Source organism: Gigantopelta aegis, chromosome 6 (assembly GCF_016097555.1).
Source record: "Gigantopelta aegis isolate Gae_Host chromosome 6, Gae_host_genome, whole genome shotgun sequence".
NCBI lineage: Eukaryota > Metazoa > Mollusca > Gastropoda > Neomphalida > Peltospiridae > Gigantopelta > Gigantopelta aegis.
This window is the reverse complement of record NC_054704.1, coordinates 67,846,279-67,869,229: the sequence shown is the minus strand read 5'-3', so window position 1 is coordinate 67,869,229 and position 22,951 is coordinate 67,846,279. Positions and strand designations below refer to the sequence as shown.

Genomic DNA, 22,951 nt, shown 5'->3' with positions numbered 1-22,951 from the left:
CATTACAGCTTGGTATGAAATGCAGACATTACTATGCTAGTTGTGAATTAAATTTGGTCTACAATTTGATGTGTTCTCTTATTTCTTTCCATCAGTATATATAACAGGGATATTTTATTAATAAATGATACATTTTTTGAGTGTTTTCACTTTTATAAAGGCAATTTTAGAATTAATTACTGTAAAAGTCTTGCTTAATCTCAGGGTGGCATGGCTCTGATTAAGACAAGATGGTGCTAGATTACCGAGCCCTGGTTCCCCACCATGCTAAAACAAGACGGGGAAAACACAAGTTGGCTATCCATCATTTATTTTAAAATGAAGCAAAATTATTATGTCTGTTCCAAAACATAATTATTCTATTTTAAACTGAGGTTGCATTATAAAGAGCCTGTCACATACAGAGAGGGTGTACACAAAAAATATCACTCTTCTGTAAAATGGTGCAAAGTCTGAAAATTACAGTATTAATATTCTTTCAAATTCACTATGTGCTCACTCCTGTGCATGAATCTAGAGGAGTGTATTTTTCAAACATGATAGACTGATTATACAAGTTAAATCTGTAAATAATATCTCACCCCAGGATATGAATATTGAAGTTTGATTCAAGATCAGTTTTGAGGAACAGTGCCTGGACCGGTACCGTGTGCTGTCTCAGATTGTACTTCTCCTCACAAGTAACGTCCACAGTGACCAGCCGAGGAGATTCCAGACCCAGCAGCCTGTCTGCAAATTCCTGACTCTGGAGGGACACCACGATGTCAGGAAATACATTGTTCACCGAAGTCTTCAGGTCCTCATCCTTTGAGACCCAAACGTCAACCACAATTTCATGCTTCTCGGAATCACAGCTAGCAGGGGGAACACCCCTCTTGATGAGGACAATCACAGGTGCATTAAGGGACAGCGAATCGTCTTCCTCTTCCATTACTTTCAGATCCGAAATTCGTCGGAATGTTTCAGCTGCGTGGTGAGATTTACCTAAATTCAGAGTTATTTGCCCATATGGCATTGTAGTAGGGGATGTAGAAAACAATTTAGTATTTTCAGGTGTAAACATTAACTTCGTCTCAAAGTCGTTGCACAGATTACTAAGATTTGTGTTAAAAGAGAGTTCTGGTGTTTTCGGACTGGAAAACACACTAGATTCGTCAGCATTGGTATTTGTTGACAATGTCGCTGGATCCTCTTCACCATTGGAGAGTTTCAACTTGGAGAGAGACACGAGAATGATGTTTTCATCATTGTTACTCTTTGATGATGACAACTCCACATCCTCTTCAGAATTTCGCACATCAGCAGCTGCTGTGGGTGAAGTTTGTTCCGTTTCAGATGACTGACGTCGATAGGCCCAAGTATTAGGAGTATTGCTTTCCTCCCTCCTCTGACTAAAGAGTCCAGCTTCATCAGTCGAAAGAGATTGGTTACAGTTTTGTTCCACTTGTCCTGAAGGTCTCAGAGCTGATTCTTCTTCTCCATCACCAGGATGTGAAGTGATTATGCGTGTGCCTGAATGTGCAGTAACTGAGTTTGAGTTCTGATGTGAAGTGGGTGTGTCTGTCTGAGGACCTGGAGTGATTGAGTCAGGAGTATGGAACAGCGAAGCTCTAATGTGTGTGACCGTCTGGCCAGACATAACAGAGTCTTCTTCTCCTGCAGATGCATCATCACAGTTGACGCACGCTGACTTGGTTTCCGGCGACTCTGGCTCGCCGCTCGGATGCTGCTGTCTGTACGACCAGGTATTCAGTTTCGGAGTACTCGTCAGGTTACCAAAAGACCCCGAACCATCAGGCTGAGGATGACCCAACCCATTTTTCACTGTACTGTCACCCATTGCCACTTTTTTCTGATCACTATCACCACTGCCACACAGACCGTAGCTCTGGTTCTTGTGGTTATCACCGTTAGAACAACCCGAGTGGGATTCAACAGCAGATCCTTGTAACCGGACTCCGCCAGAAGCAGAAAGAGAACTGGCCTGAATAAGAGATTTGTTGTGTCGTCTGACAAAGCTGGAGCCAAGGTCGCCATGGTGATGAGAGACGGACGAGCTCTGAAGGATGTCCTCGGGGTGGATGTTCTGGAGACACTGTGTGAACGTCAGAGCGGACTGCTGTTTCTTGAAGTGTTTCTCCAGCTCAGTGACTCCGCTCTCTGCACCCAGGTCGACAAACGCATCCAGGAACTCCCAGTACTCCAACCATGGGATGCGCATCTCGTGGGCAAGCTGTCTGCAATACAGAGCAGTCATAGTGGGTTAAACTGTGTCTTTCAGTGTACCAAATGTTACATGGAATTGGTTTTAAAGAAGCATAATCTAATCCTTACCAAAACAATACTCAAATTTGTATAACTTAAAATATACATTGTCAATATATTGCTAGGATTGTATTTTTAATAAATTAAATAGGATACTTCACACAAATACCTAAAATTGTCAATATGTACCTGATATAAAAAAAAAAAATTAAATCATCTAGGAAACACAAAAAGCTATGGCCATTATATGTTAATTATTAAGTCACTTACAGGATTTCTGCCAGAAAGAAATTTTTGGGTATGGCGCTATGAAATTTAATATTTTCAATGTGTGTGCTGAATGCAACAACAGTCCCCTAGAAAGAAAATGAGTTAGAGTTAAGAAAATCAAACAGTAATGATATGTCATTAATTTTGTCAAAAGGTCAACTTAAAAAAAAAAAAATCTGCAAAACAATTTGTATATAGCGCCATACCCGTTTTACCCTCTGGCAGAAACCCTGACTCCCTGCTCCCGTCCCTTTTTGCTATAAATCTCATTATGAATTGCTACAAATACCAGAATGGTCAAAACACATTAGATTTGTCAAATTTAACAATTTAAATAACAAGCTTCAAGTCATGAGTAATTTAATTTTGGTTTTGAAAGCTAAATTTATGCCACACTGCCTAATAACTAGGGGTCATATCCTTTTAAGAAATGCTATCCATTGTTAAGCCATCGTACAGGTCGGTAGGTACTGGGTACACATCCAAGTACAAGCTTCCACTCGGAGGGTTTTAAACGACCCAATGGGTACAGGTATAATGCCACTACACTAACTTCTCTCTCACTAACCAATAACAATTAACCAGTAACCCAATGTCCTGGTCAGACAGCTCAGATAGCTGGAGTGTGTGCCATACTTGAACTTTAATTACATATAAGCACGAAAATAAGTATAATGTCAATGCCATATTCCATACTGAATATTGTAAATCAGGAAAAGTTAGCGAGCATAAAATGTTAGTGAATTTAGCGAAACCATACAAGACACCAATATTTCATGACGCCAAATTTAAAGAGACATACAACAGACTGTTCCAAAACGTTTGTGTGGTTGTCGTCTGTGATTAATTGAACTCGCAACAATGGTTAGATGTTATTGGTTACACCAAAAGGACAGCAAACAACAATATTTAGTTAGCATGCACATTACTGTAATTGTCTATTAAATTCAAGATGTCTGTAAGCTGCGTAACGTCAAAATTTGTCAAACAATTCTTTTTGCTGATTCTACAACTTCAGCTTATTTGTTTTTTAGTTTCTGATATGATGACCTCGTTAAAGTTTTCCGTCGCTAATATGTCACTTATTTGGATTTCGCTAAATGTTAAGATCACTAATATTTTATGATTTACAGTATTCAGTGTTGTCAAAAATGACTTGCTGTATCAGTATCCAGTTACCCAGACAGCATTGCGTACAAACCTTCCTATTCTCTCCAGCCCCTTGTCTCCATCCTCTCTCTTGATGCTGGCTACAGTCTTCCTGTCCCCCACTGGAGAGTGAGAGCGAGGCGAGCTCCACTGGCGGTAAAACAGATGTGCCTACAACACATTATACTGGTTTATTAGAGAGTAGCGAGCTCCACTGATGGTAAAACAGATGTGCCTACAACACATTATACTGGTTTATTAGAGAGTAGCGAGCTCCACTGACGGTAAAACAGATGTGCCTACAACACATTATACTGGTTTATTAGAGAGTAGCAAGCTCCACTGACGGTAAAACAGATGTGCCTACAATACATTATACTGGTTTATTGGAGTAGCGAGCTCCACTGACGGTAAAACAGATGTGCCTACAACACATTATACTGGTTTATTAGAGTAGCGAGCTCCACTGACGGTAAAACAGATGTGCCTACAATACATTATACTGGTTTATTGGAGTAGCAAGATCCCATGACGGTAAAACAGATGTGCCTACAATACATTATACTGGTTTATTAGAGTAGCAAGCTCCACTGACGGTAAAACAGATGTGCCTACAACCCATTATACTGGTTTATTAGAAAGTAGCAAGCTCCACTGACGGTAAAACAGATGTGCCTACAACACATTATACTGGTTTATTAGAGAGTGGCAAGCTCCACTGACGGTAAAACAGATGTGCCTACAAAACAGTATACTGGTTTATTGGAGAGTGGCAAGCTCCACTGATGGTAAAACAGATGTGCCCACAACACATTATACTGGTTTATTAGAGAGTAGCAAGCTCCCATGACGGTAAAACAGATGTGCCTACAACACATTATACTGGTTTATTAGAGTAGCAAGCTCCACTGATGGTAAAACAGATGTGCCTACAATACATTATACTGGTTTATTAGAGAGTAGCAAGCTCCCATGACGGTAAAACAGATGTGCCTACAACACATTATACTGGTTTATTAGAGAGTAGCAAGTTCCACTGACGGTAAAACAGATGTGCCTACAACACATTATACTGGTTTATTAGAAAGTAGCAAGCTCCCATGACGGTAAAACAGATGTGCCTACAACACATTATACTGGCTTATTAGAGAGTAGCAAGTTCCACTGACGGTAAAACAGATGTGCTTACAACACATTATACTGGTTTATTAGAGTAGCAAGCTCCACTGATGGTAAAACAGATGTGCTTACAACACATTATACTGGTTTATTAGAGAGTAGCAAGCTCCCATGACGGTAAAACAGATGTGCCTACAACACATTATACTGGCTTATTAGAGAGTAGCAAGTTCCACTGACGGTAAAACAGATGTGCCTACAACACATTATACTGGTTTATTAGAGAGTAGCAAGCTCCATTGACGGTAAAACATATGTGCCTACAATACATTATACTGGTTTATTAGAGAGTGGCAAGCTCCACTGATGGTAAAACAGATGTGCCTACAACACATTATACTGGTTTATTAGAGAGTAGTAAGCTCCACTGATGTGCCTACAACACATTATACTGGTATATTAGAGAGTAGCAAGCTCCACTGATGGAAAAACAGATGTGCGTGTAGGAGGTTTTATTTTTAATGTATATAGTTTTTTCAATATGTTTGTCAAACGATATTATATGTAGTAGTTGTCTGCCAAGTATTATAAAATTCTGAACAGCGGTTGCACGTGCAACTTGGGCTACACAGCACGTGGATTGGTTTCGCTGTCATTTCAGTCTAGCATAATTCTGCGTGGTTGTGGGGTTGTGGACGGAATTGTCGGAGAGGTTAGCGTTGGAACATATTATTCCTCATAGTTATATGTACATAATTCGTATAGTTACACAGACATATTGTAAGTTTATTTAAGCTGTACAGGAAAGAATTACGTAGGTAATTCTTGATAATACGTACAGAGTAATTTGTTGTAGTTGTGGAGGTATGAATATATCATTTGCTAATGTTACGCTTGTTGTAGTTTATAATACATTAGTTGGTACTAGTTTTGACAGGAAAAGATTTATTTCATTCTCTGCGCAACTAGCGTTTATAGGTTAGGGTATTGAGTTAGCGGTACAATGATAAAATTAATGTTAGTGTATTTATGTTGTTAATGCCTTTCTGACTATGGATTTAAAGTGGTATATTTAGTCAGGTAATTATATTTTATACATGTGTATTTTATTTAAGGAGTTCGTGGGTTGATGGTTTCAAGTTACATGTATTGGTCACCTGGTTTCTTGAACGGGTGAGTTGTATTTATGTAATGTTGTATACATGGACATTTTGTATACTGTTATAGATATGTATTATTTCAATATGTACTAGGATTAGATAAAGTCTAGATGTTTATTGATGACTGTAGCTGTCTGTCAAAGGTGTAGGTGGAAATGAAATAGTACATTAAGGTATTAAATGTAATATTGTGCTGCATAACAATTAGTATGTGGAGTAATGTATTTTTATGAATTAGGTTGTGTCATGAAGTGATATTGACAATGTTGTATTTGATCCTTTCAGGGTGTTTGTATTTGTATCTCAACAATCTGATGTTTTGTTGTAACTTGAGCCACTACCAGAATAAAGAACCTCTCAACCCTTACAGCGAGTCGTTGTCCCATTCTGTGGTGTTGTCGGCGATAAAATTGTTAGCTGTTACAACACATTATACTGGTTTATTAAAGAATAGCAAGTTCCAATGATGATAAAAAAATTTTTGCATACATAACAGTATACTGGTATATTAGTGAAAGGTTAATTCCACTGACTGTGATGTTGTCAGATTAAACTAACATGAAACCAATGAATACTGGTCTAGCTGCCAGCCTACATGAGTATATCACACGAAAGGCCTATAGGTAGTACTAAACCACATAACTTCCAGCTGGGTCAAAGTTTTGATAGAGAAGTTAACACAACAAGTCCTGTGATTGGTGATAAATGTGAGTGAGCCGACTGTAAAAAGAAAATTAGTTTCATCTGGGCAAAAAATGTGTGTCAAGTAGCCTTGTACTTGAAACATATATGGGGTGCCTGTAATAAAAAAAAGTACTCAAATTTTGTGTGGAACTAGGGTGGTCATAGACGCTACCAGTTATCTCTGAAATGAGCAGCTTGACCCCTATTTTTTTATGAATCATTTTACAGGTGAAGGGTGGTAGTATTTATATCTGTGGTGTTTATGTTGATTGATACGCTGCAAACGGGCATCTTAGCCACACATGTTACTATGATCATCTATGGGATTTGATTTGGTAGTATACACCATGTACTGGTTTAGTGGTCAGGATATAAAACCTGTAGTGTTCATTAGTAGGTGGAAGATGACTATATTTGGCATCACAGTATCACAGTGACTGAACTCAAGAGAATATAGCTGCCTATTTTTCTCAATGAATACTTTCAATAATAATAAACGTCCTGAAAACCTTCATGATTACGTTACTATCATTAGTATATTAACGGCAGCTGGCTTAAACAAAAAACACTGTGTAGAGTTATCCAGCTTAAAAAACACACAGAATACATGTGTCCATGTACTTGTAAATTAGAACCAAATCTAGAACATGGTTTAAACAGGGTTTCTGCCAGAAAGAAATTTTTGGGTATGGCACTATGGAATTGAATATTTACAATGTGTGTGTTGAAGGTTTAGGGTTAGGGTTAAGAAAGAAAGAAATGTTTTATTTCACGATGCACTCAACACATTTTATTTATGGTTATATGGCGTCAGACATATGGTTAAGGACCACACAGATTTTGAGAGGAAACCCGCTGTCGCCACTTCATGGGCTACTCTTTCAGATTGGCAGCAAGGGATCTTTTATTTGCGCTTCCCACAGGCAGGATAGCACAAACCATGGCCTTTGTTGAACCAGTTATGGATCATTGGTCAGTGCAAGTGGTTTACACCTACCCATTGAGCCTTGCGGAGCACTCACTCAGGGTTTGAAGTCTGTATCTTGATTAAAATTCCCATGCCTCGACTGGGATCCGAACCCAGTACCTACCACCCTTTAGGCCGATGGCCTAACCACGACCCCACTAAGGCCGGTAGAGTTAGGGTTAAGAAAATCATATAGTAATGATAAGAGTCATTAATTTTGTCAAAAGTTTTACTTAAAAGAATATAATTTGCAAAAAAATTGGGTATGGTACTATACCCGTTTTACCCTCTGACAGAAACCCTGGGATAACCAGTTGACACAACAAGGCAACCTTACTTAAAATGTTGGACATATTTATCACAAATGTTAAAAAATAAGAAATGGAAGTAGAACCTTAGAAGGTGACATGGGACCAGCCCGAGCACGAACAGTCAACTGGGGATCAATGGGACTTTTCCCAAGGTGCATCACTGGACTGATGGACTGATCAGGTGACCATGGCTGACCAATCAATGGTGCTGATGTGTTGTCTGTTGACCTCAACAGTGGAACATAGCACAAACCTGTGTATTAAAAAAAAAAAAAAAGTCATAATAAATCATAATGCAGTTCCGATTTAAAGATTATGAATACAAATAAATGGGTATTCATTAATAGTTTTAAAAAAAGAAGTAATATATTAATGTGGTAAAAAGGAAGTGTGTGTTGTGCTGTTCTTGTTTTGTTTTGGGGGGGTTTTAGGTGGGTTTTTTCACTCTTTCCATGACTGTCCAAATAAGGAATTTGCAAGCAACAAAAGAATGTAATTTTTTTTTTTTTTTTTTACCTTGCAGTAACTCCATTATTCTGTCCTGCACATTTTTCAATGGAGACTGGCATCTACTGCATATCATCTGAAACACAAACGATACCCATAAAACAAAAAGGGATAAAATATAATTGTTTGTGCACAATGATGTTAGTGTAGTTTATTATCTATACACGCCTCTGAGTACTGAAGCATTTATGGGTTATGTAAAAACAAATTCAGGTAACAAATTTAGTTTTTAGCTATCCCACCAAGAACATGCAAGTGATGTAAAACATTTAATGCACAAACAAAAAATGGGTTAAGGAAAAATGGGTTACGCAAACTATATTTACGCGAGTGATGCGTGAACAAAACTATCGCTCTCGCAATTTTCAGAGACCTGTGTATAGTAGGTGAACAACACTCATATATGGGGGGGGGGGGGGGCAGAGGATATAGCCCAGTGGTAAGGGGCTCGCTTGATGCGCGGTCGGTGTGGGATTGATCCCCGTCAGTTTCTCGTTCCAGTCAGTGCACCACAACTGGTATATCAAAAGCTGTGGTATGTACTACCCTGTCTGTGGGATGGTGCACATAAAAGATCCCTTGCTGCTAATCGAAAAGAGTAGCCCATGAAGTGGCGACAGCGGGTTTCCTCTCTCAATATCTGTGTGGTCCGTAACCATATGTCTGACGCCATATAACCATGAATAAAATGTGTTGAGTGTGTTGTTAAATAAAACATTTCCTTCCTTCTTCAAATATAGTACAAATCAAACAACTTCAAACATTACATAACTTTGATGGTGAACAAGTACTAGTAGATGATTAAATTCTATAGTCCGCCCCATCCTCCTATAAAAATGTGGGGGGTTTATAAATAATTTCAGTTTTGCTGGACGTAAGAAGAAAGATAAAAGAGTTTTGGAAATAACAAAAACAAATACTATTTTTGTGTGCAATTTAGAAAACAATTGGCTCAGAAATAAATAACTTGTAGTAAATTCTACAATATAAGTAATAAACTACATGTAAATGAACACTACTCCATAGCCATACTGTCTATATAAAGGAAGGAAATATTTTATTTAATGATACACTCAACCCATTTTATTTACAGTTATACGGTGTCGGACATATGGTTAAGGACCACACAGATATTGAGAGAGGAAACCCGCTGTTGCCACTTTCAGAGACCTGATCATGTCATGCAGCATCATTTAGGGTATGATAAATCAGTTATCGCATAAACTTACTTAAGGTATACATGGTTATTGAGCATTTTTAATGTTTTGATGGACAGCAGATACACCTATAGACATTTAAGCTGTTGCACTCAACCCTAACAGTTGTCAATCAAATCATCAAAAGTATGTAATGACCATGCATACCACAAGTAAGTTTATGCTGTAATGTTAACTAAATATCTTACATGTCTAAATGTATTCACATTTACATTTATGACACTGAATCATTTACCATAGTTTAACACCCAATAGATGATGTATTTTTCATGCTGGGGTGTCGTTAAACATTCATTCATTCATTCATTCATTCATGACACTGAAATTGCTCAGACATATTAGTGTTTTTACAGACATTTGGCAAAATGTAACTCTTGAAAAAAGCTTTGTTTAGGTCTGTAAGTCAGGTTTTTAGTACCAGTAATTAGCACAAGAAAGTATAAAATTAATACTGGTGTGTTTTGCATTAGAAAGAAGAACATATAATAATCATCTGCTTGCTGTTGCCAGGGAATGCTGTCCAATGTCCCATTTTCCTGGGCCTGCAGCACTTGCTCAGCTTAATGGAAGGCCCTTATCTCTATCCATATTTAAAGCAGTGCCTCCGACTTATTATACCTATTAACTCTAATTAATAGATGTGCTACTGAACAGTTTTTGTTTTCTTCCTGGTTCATTTAAATATTATTATTTACTATTATTTTTTTTTATATTTTTTTTTTCAACAAAACTGGCCCCTTGTTTGAGAATAAGCCCACCCCATGCTAAGCTCACAATGAGTTGTCTTATTTCTGGTCAAATACGGTAGCAGTATTTAAAAGTCAATAAAAGCCACCCAAAATACTTTAAGTAATTTTGCCAGTGGCAAGGGCTAGAAGAGATCTCTATATGCAACAGCAAACAAAAACTACTGGTAGTTATAATTATTTCTTTAAAATAGGAAAGACTACTGGCTTCACTCAGGGCATTACATAGGGTGCAGAATTAGAATGACTAAATTCAGTTTTATTTTCCATGGGTCAAGGAAGCTTCCCACTACATTTAACTAGAAATGATCTAGTAGATCTGAAGAAACTACAGTTTAAAAGTTTGTTTTGTATAATGACACCACTAGAGCACATTGATTTATTAAAGGAAGGGACAATCAAGGCATTTGACCTGGTATGCATATTCAACGATATATAATGCACATTATTGCTTAATATCAACAAGTATAACCGTATAGTTAATTAATAAAACGGTTAAATATGACGGCTATTATATATAACGGGCGCAGCCTATTTTGTATCATCCCAGTGAATACGCCCTCTGGCGAGCTGGTGATTACGTAATACCTAACGTGTCACGTCAGGAATTAGTCTTCAAACTGAAGAAACAAAACATACCTGATTTTTGTGGATGCATCGCAATATTCTATAATAATAGTCATCCCAGTAAGCCAGCAACAATTATATATTATTTTTAATACAAAATAAACCACCAATGTCAAAGTGTTGAAATAACTGTATTATGGTTTGTACATAAATTAACTCACATACTGAAATAATAATCGGAGTGTTTTCTTAATTAATTGGTCTTTTCTTTTCGTGGTTCCTGATTGGCAGGTGTATATTTAGACGGTCCCCAGACACTGTGTCTAGACACACTAAAAAGACGTGCCTCTTTCATTAAGATCACAGGGTGTTAACCACACGGACACCCCTCTAATCGTAATCGATCAGCCGTCCTGCTTTATTACTGTAAGTAATTCTGTAAAACCCTTGATTAAGTAGACTTTCCCATCTAAAATCACAAAACTGACCAATTACGTAGTCCCAAAAAAAAGAAAATTATCACATGGGTATCGTGAGTGGTCATTTTTGCTCGAATGTAGCATACCAATAGGCCTAATAATATGCTTTTTTTTTCTTTGGATTTTTTAAAAAAGAAAAATACTATAACTCCATTTTGTTCTATTGATGCAAACTGAAATATATTTAGTTAAATAGTTTATTATATTATCAAGTCATTTATATTGTTTTACAAGTCAGGTTGATGAAAGCGAAGCGCCTTGTCGTAAATTAGAGTGTTTGTTTACACTGTGCATAGAGCAGATGGGCAGAGCTGACGTCACTTCGCCCCAAGCTATACCACCAGACATCACAAAAACAAAACAAGATGGCTGCCCCCAGTTAGCATGTCTTTTTTATTAACTCTAAAATTACGCATTTTTCATTTGTTAAAGTGTCAGTATGTGTTGGTGGTCCGGGTATGCATCTTTCCAACACATAAACCTCTTGTTTGAGTTTACTCTACCTTTAATCATCTGCTATTTGATGTCAAAAATTTTGTAATTTTGAAATGTAGTCTTTAGAGAGGAAACCCACTGCATTTTTTTTTTCATTAACAGCAAAGGATCTTTTATATGCACCATCCCATAGACAGGACAGCACATACCACGGCCTATGATGTACCAGTCGTGGTGCACTGGACATCAATCCCAAACCACCGTAACACTGGGCTACGTCCTGCTCAAACTAATGTTTAAATACATTTATCTATATAATTATAGTAAATTTCACCCCTCCCCAGGGACAAATGGGGGGGGGGGGGGACCAACAGTAATGACATTTACAAAACTGATTTCAGGTATAGTATTTCTGGAAGTAGATACTATTTTTAAAATTGGTTTGATTTCCCATTTTACTGCAGGCCCCTGAGTGGGGAGGGGGCAAGCAGAATTACCAAATTCACAAATTAATTCCTTGTGTGTCAAGGAAGCTTCCCCAAAAATTTGGTTGGAATTGGTCAAGTAGTTTTGGAACAGAAGTCAAAAATGTAAAACATTTATGCCAAAAATGGATCAAAATAGGCAACGTTAGCCTTGGCTCAAGTGACCTAAAAATATGAATTTATTTCACTCATTTCCTTAGCTACCGTACTTGTACTTTTCACCGCTTTATAATGGAAATCCTTGAACTCTTCTGCCAGAAATGAGGTGTTCCAACAATAACCAAAGTATGTGTATCTTAGTCTTAGGAAAGGTTGTTACAGTGCTCCCATTTGTTTTTTTATTACAATAAATGTGTTAATATTTGTGTCATTGCATTTATTGTGTCAATTATGGTACGTGTAGTTGTGATTCATTAATTGGTGCACAATGAGACTGATGTGTATGCGGAGAGATCAATATTTGTGCTATGAATCGTTTATGATGCTGTTTGATAAACTAATTCCCCTTTGACTCATTTGCTTTACAGACTAGCAGAAAATTACATCTTCATGTATTTCATAAAACCTGGGACCAAATGTTTTTGTTTAACAACACCACTAGAGCACATTGATTTATTAATAATTGGCTACTGGATGTAAAACATTTGGTCATTTTGACGTTATTTTGTTTTTGACGACACCACTAGAGCACATTGATCTATTAACCATGGGCTATTGGATGTCAAACACATGGTCATTTTGACTCAGTCTTAGAGAGGAAACCCGCTACATTTTTCCATTAGCAGCAACGGATCTTTTATATGCACCATCCCACACACAAGTACTACAGCCTATGATATACCAGTCGTGGTGCACTGGCTGGAACAAGAAATAGCCCAATGGACCCACAGACGGGGATCGATCCTAAACTGACCACACATTAAGCAAGTGTCTTACCACTGGGCTGTGCCCTGCCCTTCCATGGACCAATTTAGGTGACCAACCACCATGTTAAACAGTTGACTATTTAAAACATATGTACTATGTAAATGGTTATGCCTTAAATACAAAGGCGTTATCCTGGGAACATTACAATGGTCAATGGCTATATTTTGTTAGCATTAATAAAGTACATTTAAACTCCGTCTCTACATGGGTTTCATAAATAAATAATATGTATAATAATCATGGCACAAAATTTTATTTGTATATATGAATTTAATAATATATATATACATTAACAATGAAAATGAAAGTTTAGCCTGAAGAAAGCAAGGTAAGTCACGCTTATGTCAAAAGGTCGTATAATATTTGGTCATTGACCGAAAATACAGAAATTTATCTAGCCATCATATCTTGCCAGGTATAGTGACCGCAGGATAAAATTAAAGTGACCACATATAATACATGTAGGTGACATGTTTATCACAGGTACATATAGCTCCTTGAGTAGGAAGAATTTTTTTATTTAACGAGGCACTCAACACCACATTTTATTTACACTTATATGGCATTGGACATATGGTTAAGGACCACACAGATATTGAGAGAGGAAACCCGCTGTTGACACATCATGACCTACTCTTTTCGATTAGCAGCCAGGGATATTTTATATGCATTATCCCACAGACAGGATAGAACATACCACGACCTTTAATATACCAGTCGTGGTGCACTGGTTGGTACGAGAAATAGCCCAATGGGCCCACCGACGGGGATCGATCCCAAACCGACTGTGCATCAAGCGAATGCTTTACTACTGGGCTACGTCCCGCCCTTTGAAGTAGAAGAGTTATGAAAAGTATTTTGCATGAAGATATTATAAATAATTATGATCATTAAATAATAATTAATATTATTAAATGGTTTTAAAACACACAGATACATGTACATATACTGTATCCTTTTTTTTTTTTTAAATTTTCAAACAAGTTTAAAAGTATGTGTATTCATATTTCAAAATAAAAAAATAATAATAAAAAATAAAAATTGAACTACCGTGAAAGAAACAACAAATATTAATATTTGTTAATAAAAAAATTCTGAAAAGTATTTCAATTAGTGATTGGTGGCCTTGATACAGCACAGAAAGGAGGTATATGTATTTACATATTAATAGCACATTGTGTTTCTATGGCAACTATGGAAATTACAATAAAGATAGCTGTGTATAAGCATGAATAACCCGCTGGGGAATAGCTAACCGATCCACCACAGCAGAGGACATCCACATGCTTCCCTAGCTATCCTAATATTAATATGCACAGCAGCTCACCACCATCCTGTTAGAATAATTAATTAATTTATTAGCTTCACTGTACACAGTACAAGCAGTATACCACATCAAACGTAACGTCAGAAAAACACTATTGTACACACACACACATACACATCCACAATGAGAGTTACGCCACAGGAGCTGAGTCAGTTTTGAATTGGGAACTCCCTCATAGTGATGGAGTACTTGGACAAAGTGGACCCTAGCCAGGGTTCTGATGGAGGGGTCAGTGAGACAACGAGTAGGGATGATGATGATGATGAAATCAAGCATGTCGATCCAGGTAAGAACTCGTCAATACTGATCAGTGCGTGGCAAAGCAGAGTGTGGCGAGTATTGATCTTATGATTTCTCTCTCTCTCTCTCTCTCAGATCTACATGCATGTACACAAGACTTGGTAGAGGCCATTTTCTGAGTTCAAGTAAAGTGTGTCATAGGACTCTTCATCGTAGTCCGTGATGACTACACTAGATAAACACACACACACACACTTTTAAAAGGTTAATTCAGCTTTTACTTATCTAAGGGTTTAAAGTAAATAGTTCCTTGGAGGGCACAGTTGTAGCAAATGTTCACTAACAGCAGCAATTGTTACAACTGCATTATTTAAACACAGGAAATGTGGCAACAAAAGTACAAATATTGCAATATATATTTTGGAGAAAAAAAGAAGAAGAAATCTAACAAAAAATCTTCAAGATAAACATGCTGACAAATGCTAGTCTTCTTTTTTTCATAAAGTCCATATCATTTTGTTTCTTTGTCTTTTATAATGGCTTACAAGTATGTATATTATACAATTTGTGAAGGACTTGCAGGAATGAGCATACAGGATTAATCCTGTGCCATACTACACCACCATATAAAACTCAACTATACAATGCACATACATGTACTTCGCTCTATAATAACACATGTATTGAGTACAGTACCGGTACTTTGAAACTCAACCAGTGTACATCCTGCTCTGTGTAATAACACATGTATTGAGTAAGGCAGTTTGACACTTAACCAGTGTACATCCTGCTCTTGTAATAACACATGTATTGAGTAAGGCAGTCTAAAACTCAACCAGTGTACATCTTTCTGTGTGTAATAACACATGTATTCTGTATGGTAATCTGCAACTCAACCAGTGTACATACTTCTCTATAATAACACATGTATTGAGTATGATAGTCTGAAACTCAACCAGTGTACACATTTCTCTGTATAATAAAACATGTATTGAGTATGATAGTCTGAAACTCAACCAGTGTACATGCTTCTCTATATAATAAAATATGTATTGAGTATGATAGTCTGAAACTCAACCAGTGTACACGTTTCTCTGTATAATAAAACATGTATTGAGTATGATAGTCTGAAACTCAACCAGTGTACATGCTTCTTTATATAATAAAACATGTATTGAGTATGATAGTCTGAAACTCAACCAGTGTACATGCTTCTTTATATAATAAAACATGTATTGAGTATGATAGTCTGAAACTCAACCAGTGTACATGCTTCTCTGTATAATAAAACATGTATTGAGTATGATAGTCTGAAACTCAACCAGTGTACATGCTTCTCTATATAATAAAACATGTATTGAGTATGATAGTCTGAATCTCAACCAGTGTACATGCTTCTCTGTATAATAAAACATGTATTGAGTATGATAGTCTGAAACTCAACCAGTGTACATGCTTTTTTATATAATAAAACATGTATTGAGTATGATAGTCTGAAACTCAACCAGTGTACATGCTTCTTTATATAATAAAACATGTATTGAGTATGATAGTCTGAAACTCAACCAGTGTATACACGCTTCTCTGTATAATAAAACATGTATTGAGTATGATAGTCTGAAACTCAACCAGTGTACATGCTTCTTTATATAATAAAACATGTATTGAGTATGATAGTCTGAAACTCAACCAGTGTACATGCTTCTCTGTATAATAACACATGTATTGCAGGGCTTCTAGAATTTTTATAAAATGCACCAGCCATGGGATCAGTGATTTAAAAAATTTACTAGCCACAGTTAAAAATTCACTAGCCCTACTTTACTTTAACTTAATATAATTTTACTAATTGATAGTAATAATCAAATATAATACCTAAACAGGGAGATAGAGCTTAAACACACTAACACTTGATGGTGGTGGTGGGGGTAGGATACATATATATTTAGAGTCAGCATTTGACTCTTTTTTTTCACTAGCCCTTGGGCATGGCAATAGTAGTTATTTACTAGCCCAATATTGAATATCACTAGCCATGGGAGTGGGGCTACCATAATCTAGAAGCCCTGTATTGAGTACGATAGTCTGAAACTCAACCAGTGTACACGGTTCTCTGTATAATAACACATGTATTGAGTATGATAGTCTGAAACTCAACCAGTGTACATACTTCTCTGTATAATAACACATGTATTGAGTATGATAGTCTGAAACTCAACCAGTGTACATACTTCTCTGTATAATAACACATGTATTGAGTATGATAGTCTGAAACTCAACCAGTGTACACGCTTCTGTGTATAATAACACATGTATTGAGTATGATAGTCTGAAACTCAACCAGTGTACACGCTTCTCTGTATAATAACATGTATTGAGTACAGTAGTCTGAAACTCAACCAGTGTACACGCTTCTCTGTATAATAACATGTATTGAGTACAGTAGTCTGAAACTCAACCAGTGTATGTTCTACTCTGTATAATAACACATGTATTGAGTAAGGCAGTCTGAACCTCAACCAGTGACAATCCTACTGTGTATAACACCACACTGAGTGGTCCGATTCAAATGACTTAATAAATTAATCTGGACATAAAAAGATTTCATGGACTGATTCAATATTCCTTGGCACTTTAAGATTCTTGAGTATGTAATAATGGTATTTATTACCCCAGCAGGCACTCATAACGGGGAAAATAAAAATGCATTGGTTTAACGTACATTACTAGTGGATGCTTTGATGCCAACCAATCACCTTATCGGTACTAACTATGACGTCATCACGATTTGGCAAAGCACACACAATGACATCACATAGTTTAAAGCATCTGCATTTACGTCTTTCTGATTTTAGTCTTAAACTTGTAATAAATTTGTAGTTTAATGCATTTCATTATAGATTTTTTTTAACAGAATATATAGAACTTTGGGTTTAAAAATTATCTGTGAACTGTGAATAAAATACAAAGTTAAAGCAATACCCAGAACAGTAAAGTAGTATACGTCATTTCTATATACATGGACGTGTAGCCGATGTAGGCTATATCGAAAATAAAGGCTTTTAAAACCCCAAATAGCTGGGGTGATAAATAGAATAACAAACTCAGCACCAGTTATTATCAAATTTATGTCCCTCGTGAAATAATGTTCACTTGTCACGAGCTTTAAACATTATTTCACTCAGGACATAAATTTGATAATAACTGCATGGCAACTTGTTTATTATCCTCTATATAAATACACATACAGGGCAAACATAACAAAACACTTCTCGGTTGGAACTAAAAGGTTATTACAAACTGTGGAGAATTTATCTGGTGTATTTTTACAAAGAACTAATATTAGTAATAATTTCCTAAAAGGTAGGTCCTTGAGAACTACACAAACATGTACCATAAATCAGAATACCATTATAGTATACATTTAGAATTACATGCATTTACTATTTTAATGATAAAGTTAAACTTAGGTCAAACAGACGTCTAAAGAAATATGAAAATTAGTCTATCAAAATAGGTGGTTGGTTTAACGAGAACAGTTTATACTACACATGTATCAGATTTATGGTAATAGGACACTATTAGGCGGTCTTGAGACAAGCAGCTGCATAATTAATAGAGGTTAATGTTTTATTTGATACTATCAGATTTAGAATAGTACAGTTACTATTAGAAGACCTCTCGAGACAGGTGGCAGCTTAGTAAAGGTGTTTTATGTAATGTAATGATAATAATGTCTTAAAAAATTATTATTATTATAATGTACATGCAACTATATTAATAAGGTCTGATTTCTCATTGCTAATGTCAGTATAAAGATCCAATAATATTGTCATGTGTAAAAAAAATTGTACTTGAATGGCTGAATGAATGAATAAATGAATGTTTAACAACACCTCAGCACATGAAATACACCGGCCATTGGATGTCAAACAATGCTCAGTCCAGTTAAAGCCATACTGTCACGGATTTAAGTACCTTATTTTTCTAAAAATGGATAAGTATCCTCGTTTAATCGAAAACCGTACGACTAAGAGGAAATGGCTGGTGCACATGCTCAGTCATGTCAGGCTATCAATTTAACAACATTAATGTTTACCTTGTTCAATTTAGAACTAAAATATACAAAAAGATAAGTACATACTCACATGTTATCTCTGTTCCATCAAGAATTGCACCAGGTGGAAAGAAAACATCGTTTTAAAAGCATTATCGAAAACCGTACTATGACGTTATCAATGTAATGCCAACAACACAAAATCGGCTTTTCCCGCGAAAACAGTCACGTAACCTGAAAGCGGCTATTCGGAAGTGACCAGTCATTACTCAATCGGCAGTGCTAGCAGACGTGTTTGGTTGTGTGGATACCGTTGTGCACCTGTTGCTGTTTAGGCATGCATTTGCATTGCATTCAGTAAGATTCCAGGGCACAAATTCACTGTAATAATACATTTCATTGTGCATAAAACGTATTCTTACCTCTTTTTTGTTTGTTGCATTTTTAAGGAAATTTGTTTTAAGTGTACTTCCTTAACAAGAAGATATTGTCGTGTCAACAATTGAACATGCACAGACATTACAAAATAAAATAATACAGTTTTCGATTTCGTACAGTTTTCGACAAATGGCGATATTAAAAATTACATTGTTTGAAACCAAATCTAGCTATTGCATCACCTTAACTGAACCATGATGGAGTGAAATCCATGTGAACCATCTCAGCAATTTTAGTTTTTGAATTATGGACCATTGCCATAATTCAATTATTTTTTACAAAATGTCATTAATAAATGGAGTATGGTGGTTATGAAGATGGTTGAATAAAGTACATTTAGGGACAAATCAAATTATTTTTGTTCAGGTAATACTTTGCTAAACCATTAAATAGATCAGTGGTCTGTGACAATATGCCTTTAAGCTAAACAAAACCCTTAACACACACAGTATACAGTACTTGTAGCCAGACACACAAGGTATGTTAAACTGTGTGGTGTGCTTGTGTCCAGTATACTTGAATTAAGGACAGCTGTCCTACAGCAACAACAACGTCCTGTAGAGACCAACCTGCTGTGTGTGTACAGAGATATACACATACCACACACTGAGTAACCCACATGCACATCTCTGTGTTATTAGAAGGTTTTTGGCCACTTACACAACAGTGTACACTACCTGCTTGTCAAACATGACTGAAGAAACTCAGGCAGGTAAGAATATAATTCATAAACCATTAATTAACTATAGTTTAGTGGGGTCAGTTTGGAGTGTGAGGACTGATAAAATGTATTGGATTTAGTGTTGTCCAACAGCATAAAAACCAATCAAGCATAAACATATTCTCGATTAAGTTCACTGTGCTAATGCATTACATACTGAATTGTATATTACATGCATTAACAGAACCGCGACCTCACCTGACCTATTAATCATTCTGACAACGCTGCTCGACATAGTAAATGACATATTATAACTATATTTAGGTGTATTATATGTACTTCACAAAACTGACATTTGCATGTTGGTTTAGACCATGTGCTAAATGTTATGACTATGTGCTAAATGTTATGATCATACGTTAAATGTTCAAACAATGTGTGACAATATTTAAAGATGGATTATTCCATGTCAAGTCACCTAATGGCTCCCAGATCACCCGTTCAGATTTCACTGGAAAACTTCCTGAAAATATCTTTACTAGCAGAATGGAGTTACAAAATGTATGCAAAACTTCAGTCCTTGATTTCAAATAGTTTGAGAAATATGGTTTGCCCCCTTTTCACACTTTTTATATTTTTTACCATGTTTGGAACCTGATATCTTGTCACTGGATATACATGTAGATAAGTAATTGTAAATACTATTTTACAGTTATTTTATCTTTAACTAGAACATTGACTATAGATGATCTCCATCAAATTTGTTAATGGTGGTTTCCCACTAAATGGGGTTTTTTTTTGGTTTCTTTTTAAATGTGAAGATTATAAATGTACCTTGAACTAGGGTTGTCACGTTTACATGTTTAAACGGTATCGTTTCCCTTAGGCCATCTAACTGTTTATTAAATTTGTAAACGTTTAAACGAAAATATCATGTGTATATATATATATTATACATATATATATATTATACATGTATATATATTAATCATTAATATTTTTCTCAGTTTTGTTAATACGTAAACAATATATACAGTTAGACCTCGTTACAATGATCATGTTCGTCCCTGGGTCACTTTGTCATTATATCGAAATTGCCGTTTTATTTCATGACACCACTAGAGCACATTGATTTATTAATTGTCGGCTATTGGGTGTCAATAGTAACAAGGGATATTTTATTTGCACCATCCTAGACAGGATATCACATACCACATCATTTAATATACCAGTCGTGGTGCACTGGTTGGAATGATAAATAGCCCAATGGGCCCACTGACGGGATTGGATCACAGACCATTATTAAATACTAAGTTGTTATCAATCAAGGCGCATTCACTGTCAATCTAATCAATTGGTACCTACTTTGTTTACAAAATGTCATATAACTAGTAGACTTGATTGTTTGAAGGAAGGAAATGTTTTATTTAACGACACACTCAACACATTTATTTTATGGTTATATGGTGTCAGACATATGGTTAAGAACCACAGATATTGAGAGAGGAAACCCGCTGTCACCACTTCATGGGCTACTCTTTTTGATTAGCAGCAAGGGATCTTTTATATGCACCATCTCACACAGGATACTACATACCACGGCCTTTGTTATACCAGTTGTGGAGCACTGGCTGGAACGAGAAATATGATTGTTTGAAGTTAATCCTTTAATTGAATAAGATTACATATCTACAGATCTAGCCGACATAGGTAACTTGGACAACATGTGACACTGTCGGCAAGCAACGAGATCAAGGATGTCAAATGGCTTTGTGTACTGCCAATGTGCTATGGCATCTGTGATTATGTAATGTCCTTGTAAAGAGGTGTTTTTAGACATCAGATGCATGTTTGTTCCTAATTTGCTCTGTAGGTGTGGGAAGGTGTGAATTCTGGTGTAATGAACAGAATAACATTGATGTACGTTCGTTCCCAACAATTTGTGGTCGGATGGTGTAAATGCCGTAGTAACAACGGTCGTTGTAATGAGGTCTGACTGTATTTGTTTTATAAAGAAAGTCTCTAGTAATTCCAGTATATATATTTTTAATTTCTATTATTATGTTTTTAAGGCAGCCTTCCTTTTTTCCTTTTCAAGCATAGTTGTTTTCTAAACATAAAATTCTTTAGATATGGTATCATAACTAGATGATTGTTACGGCTCATAATCATTATATTTTATCCTGTCACTGTTTGTACTGGTATATGATGAAAGATTAAATTAAGATGATAAACTGGCATCAGTCACGTGACGTAGGCCCTGTGAATCAATAGAGTTAGTTTAGGCCTACTTTACGTAATTGTATAATATAGCTGAGCTAAACAAATAATAAAATATTACTTTCCCTCAGTTTGAGATGCATTATAAGATAAAGGTCACAACCAGTTGAGAAAATAGAATATCAGCTTTATCCTGTTCTGGCTGAAAGGGAATTCTCCATTCTTGCCTACACATGACAAAATTGATAGTCTATGTCATTAACTATTTGTCAAGTATCTATGTCATATCGTGACCACAGTTTCATTAATTGTTATAGCTCCAGTGTCCTTTGGCATTACATATATAGAATACTAAACGAGCTTGCCTGTCATACCATTTTTATGAAATGAGTGAACAATTTTGGTTTCCAACAAGCGAAAGCGAGAGACTTCAAAACTTTATTTTTCATTATAAATTTCCTTAGAAAACATTATGCAACTTTTTTCTGCAAATCTAGTTGGGTTTTTTTGTGACTTTTTGTCAGAATGAAATATACTATCAATATGTTAAAACTTATAAAACTAAAAACATATCATTGATGAAATTTTTAATGCTGAATAATATAAGAAGTAATAATAATTATTATATAAATTAACAAAAACAGTAATTTCTCAGGCAATGAATGATAGTTGGGAAGTGAAATAGAACCCGATATAAATTTCAACATCAGTGTTCAGGTC

At 36.0% G+C, this 22,951-nt stretch overlaps 1 protein-coding gene across 1 annotated transcript in view; it reads right to left on the bottom strand.

Annotated features, from left to right (window-relative positions):
* LOC121374881 (ankyrin repeat and LEM domain-containing protein 2-like) overlaps window positions 1–22,951 on the bottom strand; it is a 47,155-nt gene that overhangs the window by 1,356 nt on the left and 22,848 nt on the right. Inside the window, exons 6-9 of the mRNA XM_041502001.1 lie at window positions 8,442–8,508; window positions 8,009–8,178; window positions 3,737–3,855; window positions 582–2,237 (exon numbers count right to left, since the gene is read on the bottom strand). Coding sequence (XP_041357935.1) covers window positions 582–2,237; window positions 3,737–3,855; window positions 8,009–8,178; window positions 8,442–8,508 — 2,012 coding nt within the window. The remainder of the gene's footprint in view (window positions 1–581; window positions 2,238–3,736; window positions 3,856–8,008; window positions 8,179–8,441; window positions 8,509–22,951) is intronic.